This window comes from Cololabis saira, chromosome 20 (genome assembly GCF_033807715.1).
Source record: "Cololabis saira isolate AMF1-May2022 chromosome 20, fColSai1.1, whole genome shotgun sequence".
NCBI classification, from domain to species: domain Eukaryota; kingdom Metazoa; phylum Chordata; class Actinopteri; order Beloniformes; family Belonidae; genus Cololabis; species Cololabis saira.
In genome coordinates this window covers 27,118,535-27,134,142 of record NC_084606.1, presented here as the reverse complement: position 1 = coordinate 27,134,142, position 15,608 = coordinate 27,118,535, and the positions used below count along the sequence as shown (strand labels likewise).

Here is a 15,608-nt window from a genome sequence, read left to right as displayed (position 1 = left end):
TAGAGCGGACCTGGTCCAGCTGCTTGGGCACACCTGTGCCCAAACAATCTCTCCACCCTGCCTGGGTATTTAAAGAGCGGCTGCACACCGGCAAAGGGCTGAGAGGGATGACACGGAGCTGCCGAGTGGGCTGTTACACGTCTGTGTGTGGGTGCAAATAAAGATTAAGAATTTCTCCAGGAAACCCCGTGTCCTCTCTCCTGTCGGTTGACCCCGGGTAGCACGAGTTGGCTACAATGACCTTCAACTGATTTTACGTACCTTGAACATCGGAGGAAACTTGTTCCAGGTGTCATAAGTTGTTGTAAAGAAATGATTGGAGGTTATATATCTAACATGATGAGCAGTAGATCTACTGACGAGGCTAACTAAATCAAACGGCCTGATGGCGATCAGTTCTTTGACTATAAAAAGTACAGGACATGCTGATTATTTCTGAAAGATGTCGCTGCTCTCACCTGAACCAGGTTTTTTTGTGCAGAGACTAGGGCTGGGCGATATGGCCTTTTATTAATATCTCAATATTTTTAGGCCATGTCACGATACACGAAATATCTATATTTTGCCTTAGCCTTGAATTAACACTTTGATGCCTACAATGATGATGATGATGTCTACATTAAAACATTCTTGTTCATACTGCATTAATAAATGCTAATTATAAACTTTCATGCAAAAAGGGGGAAATCACAACTAAGTCAAACGCACGTGACTGATGTATGTAAGTAGGTGCGCTTGTTTTATGTCTCAGAGAAGGAGAGACGAGAGAGTGAGAAAAAGCCTGCAATTTAATGCCCGCGGCTAAAAGCAAATGCGTGACAATGTATACTCGAATATTCACGATATAGTCATTTTGTACATCGCACAGAGTAGAAGCCGAGATACATCGAGTATATTCGATATATCGCCCAGCCCTAGCGGAGACTTGCTGAAAGTGTCCTTCAGTGCAGTAGCATAGAGTGTGTTTGTGTGTGTTGATGAACCGGCTGAATTGTTAACACAATGATTGCTGGCAGGTGTAAATAGATGCTTATTAGACATTAGCTCCCTGGCTCAAGTTAAACAGCCACAAGGAATGAACTTGGAACCGGGGGTTTTACGTAATTCACTCTTGGTCCCTCTCGTGCAGCCACACTGCGGCTTGCAGGGGAAGTGGACTGTGTCAGCTGATAATACAACAGTTTCCTCAAAGTCTCTCCTCTCTTAAAGTTTCTTTACTCCACTGTGGTGCGTATGTTTATTTCAGGTGAATGTCGTCTCTTTTAAAGAGGGTTTCTTTTCTTCTAAATATGCAGATGAAGAAACAATGACGATCCACATGTGTATGAACAGATAACCTGACCAGCAGACCGACGCATAAGGATGTGGGGAAGTGTTTCTCAGTGCTGCACGGAGAACTGAAACACTGCGTGGTATCGAATCCATTGTCAAAGCAGATGCTTCCTGCACAGTGTTTTATTCTGTGTGGATGTGGGACTGCTGCGAAAGCCACGTATCCAGTGAGCAGCAAGGGCCAGTTAGGGCTGGTATAGTAACCCTGATCTAGCTTGTGTTTCTATCGCCGCATGGCTCCATCTACCAGTACTGCATGAAAGCTTAACGTAATACAGCTACTTCCCAGAATCTCCAGTCAGTAAAGTCAACGGGTCCTGAGAAATCCGGTCACACCAGGCATTAAAATGTGTATCTAAATGCACCTCAGGCGTTCTGAACCGTCCTGCTCTATATGTACATAAACATGCATGTCATTTTTGCTGGTGCTTTCGAGAGCAAGACTGAGACTTTCTTGCACAATTCAAAGCGGGGTGCATGCAAAACAAGGAAAGGCCTGCCGCGAAGATGAAGAAGAAAGGGCAAGAGCTGGGCAACAAATCGATCTTTAAGCCTCTTTTCAGGCGAACACAAATCCACAGCGCAGCTGCGTGTCTGTATTTTCCCTAAAATTTGTCACCAAAACAGATTCCCCAGTCGTCTGGAAGCCATTCGTGTTTGTGATGTCATGTGTGCCAACCGCTGCAGCTGTAAAGTCTAGTTGTTAGAAGATGGACAACAGCTATAGATGATATCTATTTCAGATTAGATTAAGTCTTTCATTTATTTATTTATTTATTTATTTATTTATTTATTTATTTATTTCGTGCATGGTGGTCAATCTACACACCCATGACCGAAAAGGAGCAGGATGAAGACAAGTCTTATTTTACCTGCCCCTTATTAAATACCAAAACAAAAAGAACAGTCAATGTTACCAATATTTACAAAAATATACACTTAAATAGAACCAATCACATATATTAATAATACTGCTTAAGTCCCAGTCTATTCATGATCATATAACTTAAATATTTTATCTTTATACATTTTTTTGAACCTAAGTAAATTTGTGCATTCCTTTTAAATCATTCTCTAGAGAGTTCCACAGTTTTACTCCCACAACTGATGTACACATCTGCTTGAGAGTGGTCCTTGCATGCTGATGTTTGAAATTATATTTCCTTCTATGTTCTATAACTTCTGGATTTGAAAAAACAAACAACTGCTGTAGATTACTTGGTAATACTTTTCTTTTTGCCCTATGCATAACTAATAATGTCTGTAACTCAACTATTTATTTAAATTTAATAAGTCCTGAATTAATAAATAATCTGTTGGTGTGTTCTCTGTAATTTGTTTTATGAATGATCCTCACCGCTCTTTTCTGCTGGATAAACAATGGATGTACATTGCTAGTATATGTGTTGCCCCAGACTTCCACACAGTAATTGAAATAAGGTCAAATCAGTGAACAATATAAGATTCGCAATGCCTTATAATCTAATACATATTTTGCTTTGTTCAGAACAAAAATACTGGAAATCTTTTTTTTAACATGTGATATATGAGCTTTCCAAAAATCTAAGTTCACTTACTCTTTCGATATTTACTTCGTCTATAGACAGTGACACATTTAAAATTTTTCGATTACTAAAATCATAAATTTAGTTTTTTGTAAGTTTAATGATAACCTGTTTTCATCAAACCATCCTTTAAGTTTAATGATTTCTTGTGCAATGGTCTCTGCTAACACCTTTAAATCATAACCAGAAGTAAAACATTTTGTGTCATCTGCAAACAAAACAGACTGCAATATTTTAGACACTTCACATATGTCATTAATATACAAAATAAAAAGTTTAGGCCCCAAGACCGAGCCTTGTGGGACTCCACATTCAATCTTCATACATTCAGAAGTGTTACCAGCAAACTGTACATATTGTTGTCTGTTTTCTAAATAACTTCTTAATCAGTCCAGAACTATTCCTCTCACTCCATACATATGTAACTTAGAAATTAAAATTGTGTGATCTATTGTATCAAATGCCTTTTTTAAGTCGATGAATACACCTATTGTATGTTTCTTACTATCAATCGCCGTTGTTATTTCTTCCATGATATTCATTAAAGCTGCAGCTGTCGACCGATTTGTCCGAAATCCATACTGGCTTTCGCTTTAAAGTTTAAAGTTGAGATTGAACTTTACTTATTCAAACATCTCAGGACACTTGGAGAAAGTCCACCTTCAAATATATCCTGAGGGATCAAACCTAAATCCATCCCAGGATGGATGCAGACCTTGCATTCGCATCACTTTAATTCAGATTTCCTGGGATGCATGTTAATGACAGGTCTGAACTGGGTTAAAAAGGGGGAGTTTTATTTTAAGACCTGTGATAACTGCAGCTGCTTGTTCACCATATTTATCTGCCCTTTGAGACGTTTAGCTTGAATGTGTTGTTTGTGTGCTCTTGTTTTTGTTTCTTCCTTTACTTCTCCACGCGTCTTGTGTTTATCCTTTTAGTATTCAGTTCCCTATTGTCTTTTGTTTTATTTTTCCCATCCCTAAATCTCTCCCCTTTTTCAGCAGCCTTGTTTAGATCGTACATCAGCGGACGCCTTAAATCAGTCAGGATTTAATTGTCAGCTAAGTGAATGTTAACATACTCGCTCTAATGCTCATTCTTTGTTAAGACCAGTGAAATATGAAACATATGAGGGAGGAAGAGGGTGAAATGCAGGAGAGGGGGATAAATGGATACAGTGGAGGATGGGAGAAGAGGGAGAATGAGATCTAGTTGATACATAGAGGAAACGGAGTGAGATGACAGAGTTATAGCTGTTCCAAGCTTTACGGGGGTTTTAATCGTCCCTCTTCTTGTCTTTCTCTAAACATCTTTTCAACTCGACCATCACAGCCATAAAATAGTCCGAAGCTGTTTTCGTTGTACTTTTCTGCTGTTTCTGTGTCCTTTTTTTTATTAAAGCTGTCTTCTGTCACGACCGCCTCTGCTCTCCGGTGCACTGATGAGCCCGTTGGGTCGCAGCCAGTCGGTGGACGGCACAGACGCGGTCCGTCCCACCATCCTCGGTGCTTGGCGTTTTACAAACGAGCACTCAGACGGATCGGTTTCCAATCTGCCGTCATCGTGCGTCACATGATAGCAGCCGTGATCTGCCGTTGGGGACAAATTTAGACGAGGTGATCTTTCAAACACGGTCAGGCAGGCAGGCGTGCCGCAGGAAAGGGCTGGCGCAGTCTCGATTGTTTAGGTGCCCTTTCATATTTTCCCTATCTCTGCAACGCAAATAGAAAAGGAAGGCAGGGAGGAGGGGAAGTAAGTCAATCAGAGAAATGAAGGAAGGAAAGCAGCTTGTGAATGAGGGTGTAATTATAATACATCATTATTTTTTTTTGGTGCTGCTTATTTGACCCATTATGCAACTTTTGTGTGCTTCCACCATTGGAGCCTGCGCTGTGTATTTCAAAGACACACAAAGTGTTCTGTGAAGGTCAAAGTTAGTAATTTACAATATAAACAGAGTTTGACCTTTCAGGTGCCATTTCAAGAGAAACTGTGGTAAAAGGTTAAAAGCTTTAATAAAGGCTAAACACATGAAATCAAACAAACTGCATGATCACATTTCTCATGCAGAACATCTGGAGTCTGGACCATAGTTAGCCCCTTTTAGCTTAGCATGTCGCTGGGATGTCCAGACCAGCACTAACTGAATTTACTAAAATGCAAATTAATCCTCTATCGTGTAATCTTTATATAAAAGAACTATTAATGTAAAACTAGCTGCTGTCTGCATTACATTCAGGGCCTGATTTACTAAGATCCTAAATAAAGAGTACTAAATTGCGTGTGCACTGAAAAAGTTTGCACGTGCTGTTGTGTGTTTTGCGGGTGATCAACTAAGAATGCTTGCGCAATTGATAACAGGCGCAAACCGCAGTATTTAAATGAGGTGTTGCGTGTCTGGTTTGCGCCATGGAGAGTCTGGATGGAAAGCAGGATAGTTGCAAGCGCAAAATGAAATTTGACGAGTTGGAGTTAGAGATATTAGTGGAAGAGGCAAATTGTTGTGCCGTATTCAGCACCCCTGCTGTGAAAAGCACCTCCTCGTATATTCAATGATAAGTAGACCAAGAAAAAAAACAACACACTGACACTTCAATATATTTATATATACACACTCACACAAACACATACTTAGGAGTTTATATTATATATATTTACAAATATTATGGAAGACAACACAGTAAGCAGGCTATTAATTAATGACATCAATAACCATTTACCCGATTTTTGTTATCTGTGACTGTGATTGTGGGAAAGTATGACTATTGTGGAATCCATGAGTGCATTTAAACATGAATCATTAACACAAAACTGGACGCTAAACAGAACGTGACACTGAATGAGAATATCATTTTTGTCAGACGAGGGGGTGCTTTTCACGGCAGGGGTGCTGAATACGGCACAACACCGGGGTATGACAACTGCAGAACAAGTAGGATAGGCGCACAATAAGAAACACTTTTTTCTCCATGAAAACACGTGATTTATTTATTATCACAAATAAAAAAATGAATGTGCCTCCTGTGGCAACCTTTTGCTGAATAATACTCGATTTAACATTCAAATAAAATATTTCTCCTTTTGCATGTGGAGAATCCTCACCACAAGTTGAGTCATCCCCACCCCAGTCCTCAAATCAGGCACCAACAAGCATCCCTGCGTAATGCTGGGCAGATTAGCACCTTCCTTTCGAACGTATTAAATACAGACGCAATCACAATCCCCGCAAAAACTTTCAGGCTTGGTAAATCTCATTGCGCGTGGTAAAAGGAGATATTTGCATTTTCCCCTCCCAGTATTTAGCGCTTTCTGGCGGATACGCCCCATATTGATTATTCATCAGGGCAAAAGTACTAAATGAATAGCGTGTGCTATTTTGCTCATTTGAGAGGCGCAGTCCTCTTTGCACGCTGTTAGTAGATCAGCTCGCACTTTGGTTTGCGGGTGATGTCAAGTTTGCACACGTTTTTACACACGCAAACCTTTAGTAAATCAGGCCCTCAGTGTTTTATGTTAAAGTTGTAATGAAATCCTTTATGTATTTTAGGATGTTTTCATGTTTCCTGTTCAAGGTCAATCTCATTCTTACGTCCTACATCAGCTCGGTGGGGGTTTTGGCTTAAATATCGTCATAAAATATGAAAAACAGTACAATATACGATAACATTTTTACCATCTAACAACACTTTTACAAATGTTTTGACCACATACTTGTAGGTCATGGAGAGATATAGTCATGAAAAATAAAGTGAACCAGACATAAATAACTTTATTTTATATATCTATACATGTAGTGTCTTTTAAAGATCACCTGTCATGGTTTCATATTGAGGATCTAACGTAGTACGGTTTCTAAAGGGTTTGGTTGATAATAGCTGAGTGTGACATCACACTTGAGGGATTTGATCATTCACAGAATGAGATGACAGAAATACGACAATCAGATGAGTTTTCAGCACGATGGATCCAGACCAGCATTACAACACTAAAACCACTGACAGATGCGCTGACTAACGTGTCTCATCAACCAGCACCTGTCGAGGGATATTTGAGGAGTACGTTCATTTAACCTAAATATTTCTGAACGCATGTGGACGTCTTCATGGCAGCAGGATCCCCTGATGCTCGTAGTCTCTTTCAGGGGAGGATGATGCACCTGCCGTACTGCAAACACTTAGGGACGGATTTAAAAAGGCCAAACTATCTGATCCAGCATCTGTGGCATGTGCTGGAAATACAGGACCACACCTCTGAACTTAGAGGACTTAAAGGATCTGCTGGGAAAGTCACCTTCAGGGGTCTTGGGGAGATCAACGCTCGACCGGTCAGAACCACTAACAGCTAATTGCCACAGTTTGTAGTTAAGCTTTTTTTTTAACTTGTTATCTCTGTAAAACTGTGTTGTGCAACAATTCATGTGTTTTACATTCACTCTGCAGTCGAGTTGTAATCAGCATCCTGATGAAGAACATCACGGTTTGATATTGCTAGTTTATGAAAACCTTAATATGTTAAGAGTAGACGCCGCATCGACCGCTGCTGCCTATTGGCGCTGACGAGCCGTGGGGCCGCCATCTTGGGGCGGTCACTCGCTCCACTCAGTGTAATCTGTTTGGCAGGCACAATGAACTGTCAGCGCATTTAATTCATCATAACTCGCTGAGTACTAAACTGATTGTCACGCAGTTTTTTTTGCTGCAAACTTTATACATGTAGCTATGATACAGGACACATGGTTCGGCGTATTTTAATATTCATAAAGGGCTTAAGACTAAGAGTAATAGAATATTCAGATAGAGAGAGAGAGGGATGCATATTCACATCAAAACAGCAGGAAATGTACCTATTCCAGCATTAACAGCAAATATAGCAAAGCAAACCAACACAACAGAATAAAGAACAGTGACAACTATGAGTGACTAGAACCAGAACTCGAGTTGTAAAAAACAATCAGGGGGGATGGTGGATTTTATCATATGGGGACAGATAATTTGTGCTGATTACAAATAATATAATATATTACAAATAATAGCAGTGACCAAAACACCTGCAGAAATACTGCAGGAATGACATAGCAGCAGTTAAATGCAGCCTTCTGTAAGCTTTAAATATCCACTGGGCTTACATCAAATACATCAAAACACAACAATAAAGAACAGTTTTCTGAACTTATCAATATGCCTCTGTCCTTCACAGGATAAGTAAAATTGATCACTGCAAAAACTCAAAATCTTAACAAGAATATTTGTCTTATTTCTAGTTAAAATGTCTCATTTTAGTAAAAAAAAATCTCATTACACTTAAAACAAGACTCATCACTGGAAAAAACAACAATTTTCACCTGTTTCAAGTAGATTTTCACTTGAAATAAGTAGAAAAATCTGCCAGTGGAACAAGATCTTTTTGCTTGTAATGAGAAGATAAATCTTGTCCCACTGGCAGATTTTCCTACTTATTTCAAGTGAAAATTTACTTGAAACAGGTGAAAATGGTCAAATAAGTTATTTTTCTGGTGTTATTTTTCTGGTTATGACTGTAAATGTTGAAATAGCAGTAAAACCACATTCATTGATGAAATGACATAAGGGATGGAAAGGAGGGATGGTAGTTTTACATGAGGAATGATTTTGACCGTTTTTATTTCGGTAATTTTTATTTCGAGCAACTTTGTACACATGTACAAAGTTGCTCATGAAAGTATAGCATGAACTATGAACTAAAACCCTTGAAAGAGGACTGTTTTGCAGAGCTTCTTTCTCGTGCTCCCTTTCTGCAGGTTAAGAGTCTTGAGTTTGGCAATGTGGTGCAGCCTTATTTTAAGAAACACCGACACAACCAATGACAACAGGTTGGAATGATGGTTGTCGATTCCAAACTGTGTCTCCTCAATGTGTTCCTCAAGCACAAAAACATCCTCCGTTCCAATCTCCTCCCGAACGATGTGCGTGACTGTCGTCACCGTTGGAGCTAGGTTCGTTGAAGCTTGGCGAATCACCCTCTCTGCAGCTCTCAGCACCTTGTAATGATAATAATAATAATACATTATATTTATATCGCGCTTTACACAGTGCTCAAAGACACTTTACAGAAAAGAGAAAATAAGAACAAAGCAACTTTAATATACAAAGATTAAAAGATTTAAAAAACAAGATAATAAAACCAAACCTTCACTGTGCCTTGTGATGGAATCACTAGCCCGCCGTTGTTTTTCAGGGCTAGAAGGTGGTAGTTCTCATCAAATGATGACAGCACAGCATCTCTGACCATCTGATCACAAGACAGTTTTCGCAGAATCTGCGAGATGGAGATGGGTACTCTTCAGCAGTTTCAGCAGAGGACATCTCTACGGCAGACAGGGACACAGTGTCATCTTGGGCTGCCACATTGCCTGTCTCACCAGGTGAGACACCACACCGAACCATCAGACGACAGAAGATGGCCTGGAACTGGTGTGCAGATGGATTATTATTCCAGCCACCTTGTTTGGAAAACAGGCACACAATACATATGTACATTACTCACAAGACATAACATATAAAGATATTCATCAAGTATATTTTCAGAATTTATTGTAATTAAAAGATCAACCTTACCTGACGCTCTGATTGAATTAAACAGGAGCTCCAAGTAATCCTGGCTGGACCTGTAGGTGAGCACATACGGCTGAACTTCTGGAATCATCAGCATTAACGTGTCAATGTTGATGACAAATCCGATGACAGACAAGTACCTGCAAAAGAAAAAAGTTTTATTACTCTGATCACGGCGAAAAAAGACACCCCAAGAAAGCACTGTGTAATTTTGTTCATTCAAAGCAGTAAAGTGAATTTTCCATCCCATTCATTTATAGTGTCTTATCACCAGTTCCTGAGTGCCTATTACAGGGTTGCAAACTCACAGAGAATGAAAATGGTAAACAGCTACCAGGGTGGATAAATAATTAGTTTGCATCCATGTTTTTAGGAATGTGATCTGTTCCTTTTATACCTTTTAGCACACTTAACTAACTAGGAACTATGTAATTGCAGAACTGGGAGAATTTGAGAACAAGAACACATGCAATACCTACCATTACCATATACTTACCATTTAGAAACATCTAGGTCTGAAACACATTGAATACAAGATAATTCCAACAGAAACAAAACTGCATATTGAAAAACATTTAAACAAGAGATCATATCAATATACATACCATCCTTCTGGCACCTGCATGAACTTGATGTTGTGTAATACATACCATTTAGAAGCATGTAGGACCTGAAACACACTGAATACAAGGCAATTCTGACATGAACAAAACCGAACACTGAAAATACATACTGTTATGACACTTGTGTCCAACTGATAGGTAGGTACAGCACCAGCTAACTAATAAGGACTGGCTGACTGACTTTCAACAGTGCAGAGCCAGGTTTCTAAGTCACTGAGCCTCCAGTGATACCATTATACTGCATTTATTACACTCACCAACGCCTTTCTTCTTCAGAAATCTACTCAAGTAACTTGAAGCTAAAAGTATGGTAATTTAAAACTACTCTTAGAAGTACTTTTTCCCCCAAAGGTTAGTCAAGTAACGGAGTAGCATTAAATGTAACTCGTAACCTCCCTCTGCATGTGAATAATAACATTACAGTCTGTGTCGCTACTCAATATTATACCAGTAATATTTGGTTTATTTCTACAAAAGCATTATTGTGTCAGTTGTAAGTCAGTGTTATGGAGTATGACATAAGTCTTAGTTCATAGCCGGGTGAACATCTGCACTAAACATAGCCTATCTAGCTGGCTACGATTTCACTGGTGGACATAAATACAGTACAGTAATATTATATTCACAAAACACAATCAATAATAATGTTCAATCTTACTTGTGAAAAGTAATCCCCCGATCCCTGTTCTCGATGGTCCGCCGATTGGAACACGAATATGCTGCACAATGTTGTAGCATCTTCAAACTTCTGCTGTTAACTCACTCTGCTGCTACTGTTCTGCTGCTAGGCAACGGAGTAGGACGACCGCCCCAAGATGGCGGCCGCATTTCTCGCGCACCAGCAGCCAATGCGGCGTCTAGTGTTTATGTCTATGGTTACACCCCTATGTTCACAGGAATCCAAAGCCTCTGCGTTTATATAAAGATGTTGAACTGACAGTTTGTTCATAAACATAAATGTTTTAACGGTTGTCAGTGGCTGATGTGATGGGAAAATAAGTTTGAACGTAGCTACGAAACCAACTTCATCTTCTCCAGTTAGAAATCACTATGAGAGTATAGTTGTTGTGGCGTCGGAGAGATTTCTTTCTCTTTGAAATAAATCTTTAGAGAAATAGATGCAAGAAAAAAAACCATGGTTCGTGTCACTCTTGCGTGTTAAGGAAGAGCAGCTTGTAATAAACACAAACATTTCTCTAACGCTTTTCATTTTAATTTCCTCGTATCACCTGTTGACACCACAGACTATTTAAAACAGTATGAAGCTTTCTGAAGACCGGTTTTAAAGCTTGTGCGGTGTGCAGCTATGTTGCTTCAGAAGCCGGCGGGAACACGCCCATGTATATCAATCAAGTTAGCATTGCTCCCAACTCTTTCACCTGAACCTCGCCCAAATATCTGCAGAGCAGCCGTCAGATGTTTACAGTAGGATATACTGTTTAACGTGCGGAAGTGATATCGGCTACCCAGTGGTTGGGCCGACTGTCAATCAATCATACCAGAAATACATTTATTGCTTGATTTTAACTTTCCTGGTGTTGTACAAAATATTCACCTCCTTCAGATTTGTCATGAATGTGAAATCAAACAATTGAGACCAAAGTGGCTCTTTGAACCAGGCTGTAAATATTTTTATTTCTGCTTTAAAGTTGGACATTTTAACATGGGAGTCTAAGGAGATTGACTCATTTCTACTGCCTCTAATGGTCAGTCGAGGAACTGCAACGAATCTTAGTTCTGCATGAGCGTCAGTGCGGTTGTTAGGTGGTTGGTGGTTCTTGACGCTAGTGAAAGACGGCCCCGAACAGCCTCATATTTAGTCTCTTAGCCTTTGTAAGTTCAGCTGAGTGCCACTGTCTTAAGTGTTGGTTTTAAGCTTCCTCCAGATAATTCCTCTGAGTGTCCTCGGGGGAATACAATATCTCAATATGAAGTGCATTTTGTTGAGCTTTTACACAGCTTTAGATGATAGCTAATTAAAAATATAGATCCCATTTCCCTGAAGTTATATGTCATGCATCCGTTCAGTGTGGGCCTCTTTGTGGAGCTGAAGGACAGTGTCTCCATCACTTCCTCGTAATCTAAAAACCACTTTGCTGACTACAAAGCATCGCAGCCCAAAGGGGAAAAAAAACTGCAATCTTTTTTTTTTTTTTGGGTTAAAATGCTACTCCTGCTACCAATCTGCTGGAATTGCATTCTGGGAAGTGTAGGAAGCACACAAGGCAGGCTCGGTGGAAGTTTTCTGGTTTGGAAAAACGGCAAATTAAAGCAAATCATAGCACTTCCTCACAGTGAAACTCAGCCAGACTTACTGTACTTGCGAGTGAGTCTGATGTGACGAACACGGAGAACTATGTTGTTCTTGACACAGACGGATGAATGGATCGCTACAGCTGCCATTACCAACTAAATATCACAGACTGGAACACGCAGATGCACACATCGCAGCTGAGCAGAGGGCAGGAATATGTCAGGAATGTGATTTCAGAGATGACTGACTTTCACATGGACATAGGCCGCCAGCATGCGCTCCAATAGACAACTATGTGACAAAACACACACATTTCCTTCCACATCCTCCTGCTTTTCTGATCACATGCTCACACATTTGCGCTCGCCATGAGTTAAGTCGAATGCATCCACTTCGCTTCCTCACTGAGGTTTACCACTTGCGCATGCCGCCTGCACACTCATACATACAGTACACACCCCGCGTTGCTTAACAGGTCAGGATGTTTCACAAGTCGGGACCTGCACACCGAGGATGTGCTCGTGTGCATATTACCAGGTCTTTGTAATATATATATATATAAGTGTGTGTGTGTGTTAGACATTTTTTTACTGGCTAGTGATGTAAGTTTTAGTCTCATTACTGAGGTCTCCAAGGAGTCGCCATGACAATGGCAGAATGAAACCATGGCCTGTGGGAGAGGCGGAGTGTATGTGTGTGTGTCTGTGTGCGTGTGTGTGTGTCTGTGTGTCCTGCAGAAGGAGAAGACAGAAGAGGTTTATTCCCCCAGGAAGTAAGTTATTCTCCACAGGCCAATCAGAGGACAAAGTTTGAGAAAGAATTTTGATCCAATTGGTTCAACACTTCTGACCTTTTATTTCACACAACCAATCTCCGAGGAGCTGGCGGCCTGCAGGGCGGTGACCCCGAAGCCACAGAGAGACGCTCCAAAGAGTCGGTTATCTCCTTGAAGTCGTTCATTAGGCAGTGTTTCTTGACTTTTGTTGGAAAAATGAACTGATAAGGAATATTTCTGAGGTTTTGATGGTCAATGCAACGACGCTGCGATGTGTAGCTGTTGTGTTGAAAACTAAAGTTGTCCCTACAAAAGGCTGTTTGGCTCCATTTATCCGCATTGGATCATTTTACTGAGACTTCTGTCCTCGTTTTTTATTTTGCATGAATCAAAGTTGGCCAGCGTCGCTTTGAGTTTTGAAGGAATTGTGGGAAATGATGTCCTCCTTTCATAGGGACAGTTGATAATAAAGGACGCATTGATGCTCCTTTACTTAACATGTTCGTCCATTTATCGTTGCTCCTTGATTCCACTCTGTTCCACTGCATCTATGACTTTGCTGGGTTTGTCAAAAAAACTTTTTTTTTTCTTAAATTTCTTATATTTTTACTTTTCAAACTTCCGTACAGTTACGGTGTCAGTCAGCGACGTCGCATATACAGGTTTTTCATCAACAAATCATCTTAAAATGGGAAAAATAACTGAACAACATAAAAGAAAATACCTCCTTTTTAAAAAGAAACACAGAGTCAGAGGGAAAGACGGGGAGATGAGGTAACGTGGATGAAGTAAGAAGCTTGTGGAATGAGTGTGGGTCTGAACAAATATTTACCCGAGGACGATGCTCGCATCCTCCCCTACGTTTATGGTTGTCTTTATGACCTAATGCTCTCCCTCCTGTCCTGGACACGGCTCTTCTCTTGGAGGACGCTTGTTTGCATGTGCAGCATCTGCATGCACATGTGCAGCATCAAACCTTCTTTTTTCTCTCTTAAACGTTTGTATGTGCGCTCTTTGGCCCTACGTCTCTCTCTCTCTCTGTTTTCCACTTTCTCACACAAACACACAGAGTTCATATGTCAGTCACTGGTTGTGTTTTTGTTTCTTGAGAAGCCAAAAGATAAATAAAAGAGATTTAATGGAAGGAGATGAAAGCCGACGCAGAGCGTAAGCTATTTGCCTGAGGAATTAATTTCAGCACAGGCCTTTTATTCAAGTTTTTTCTTTTTCCTTTTCCATCCAACAAAAAAAGCACTTTTTTTTTTAAAGCCTCATTTCTATCTTTTCTTCCATAAACTGAAAATGTTACTAAATTGTATCCAGAAATGATGTGACATCATCATCAGTATGCATAATCATTGTCCTCCACCGGTCTGTTGACGTAAATAGCGTGTCTATGTATCGTCTTTACTTCTGTGTGACGGTGTCATAAATGCTATTTTTGTTTTTTATTCCCGGTAATTCAAGTCAGAGTCGTCTGAGACGACAAGACAACATTAACATGCAACATTAAGAGTCCGGTCTGCAGGAATACAGGAACTTTTTAAAGGAGTAAACAGATCAGTGTATTCGTGATGAAAGTTTTTACATTTTACTTATTCTAAAAAAAGAAATTGACAGTTTTATTTTCATGCAACAGGTATTTTTGTAGCGTGAAAATCAAAACCACATTGCTCTCTTTACAAATGTCAGTTTGTGGTGAAAGATGAGTTTTGAGCTCGCTGGTGTCTTGGTTCTGATGTTTTTAGGCCACTGAGGGTGTTGGAGAGTTTAGTTTAGTTACCAGAAGAGCACGTTTCCTTAAAGCAGACTGAATGAAAACCAGCAAAGGCGTTGCATGATGGTTAGATAACGTAGTTCACAGGCTGGCTCTGCGATAATGGTTCAACTTATCGCCAGAATATTTCTTCCTGAATATGTCGCCCTTCTTTTGAGCACTTTCTGCGAGCACCTTCTGAGAGTTTGCTGTGAAACGAGCTGTCTGCTCCGTCAGGTTGAAGCTACAGTCCGTACATGGATGAAGGAGCAATGAAAGGCTACAAAAACAACTCCCCACAATTAGTTGAAACAGACCTTTTTGAACTGAAAAGTGGGTGGACTCTGAAAATATTGCAGCATGTGTGGATGCTTATACTTTTCTACATCACTCAGCAGCTGATAGTGCAAAGATTTTTAATATTTCTGTGGTGTTTTTGTTTGTTTTACAGGAGGTTGAGATCTTGGACATCAGCACCATCAGGGACACCAGAATGGGAAAATACGCCAAACTGCCAAAGGTTGGTAACGTCTCTGTGCAAGTGTTCCTTCCTTCGATAACGCTCTCAAGCATCAGTGAGAAGTGTGTGTGTGTGTGTGTGTGTGTGTGTGTGTGTGTGTGTGTGCACGTGTCCTCACTCATCTGATGGTGCAAAGGTGCTGGAGCACTAATGAGCCTGATGACAGATGGGCTGTCAGACCGGAAGTGAT

General features: G+C 40.2%; 1 protein-coding gene across 1 annotated transcript in view; it reads left to right on the top strand.

The window, feature by feature from the left end:
• plcb3 (phospholipase C, beta 3 (phosphatidylinositol-specific)) overlaps positions 1-15,608 on the top strand; it is a 69,090-nt gene that overhangs the window by 29,043 nt on the left and 24,439 nt on the right. Inside the window, exon 3 of the mRNA XM_061710650.1 lies at positions 15,350-15,418. Within this exon, the coding sequence (XP_061566634.1) occupies positions 15,350-15,418 (69 nt within the window). The remainder of the gene's footprint in view (positions 1-15,349; positions 15,419-15,608) is intronic.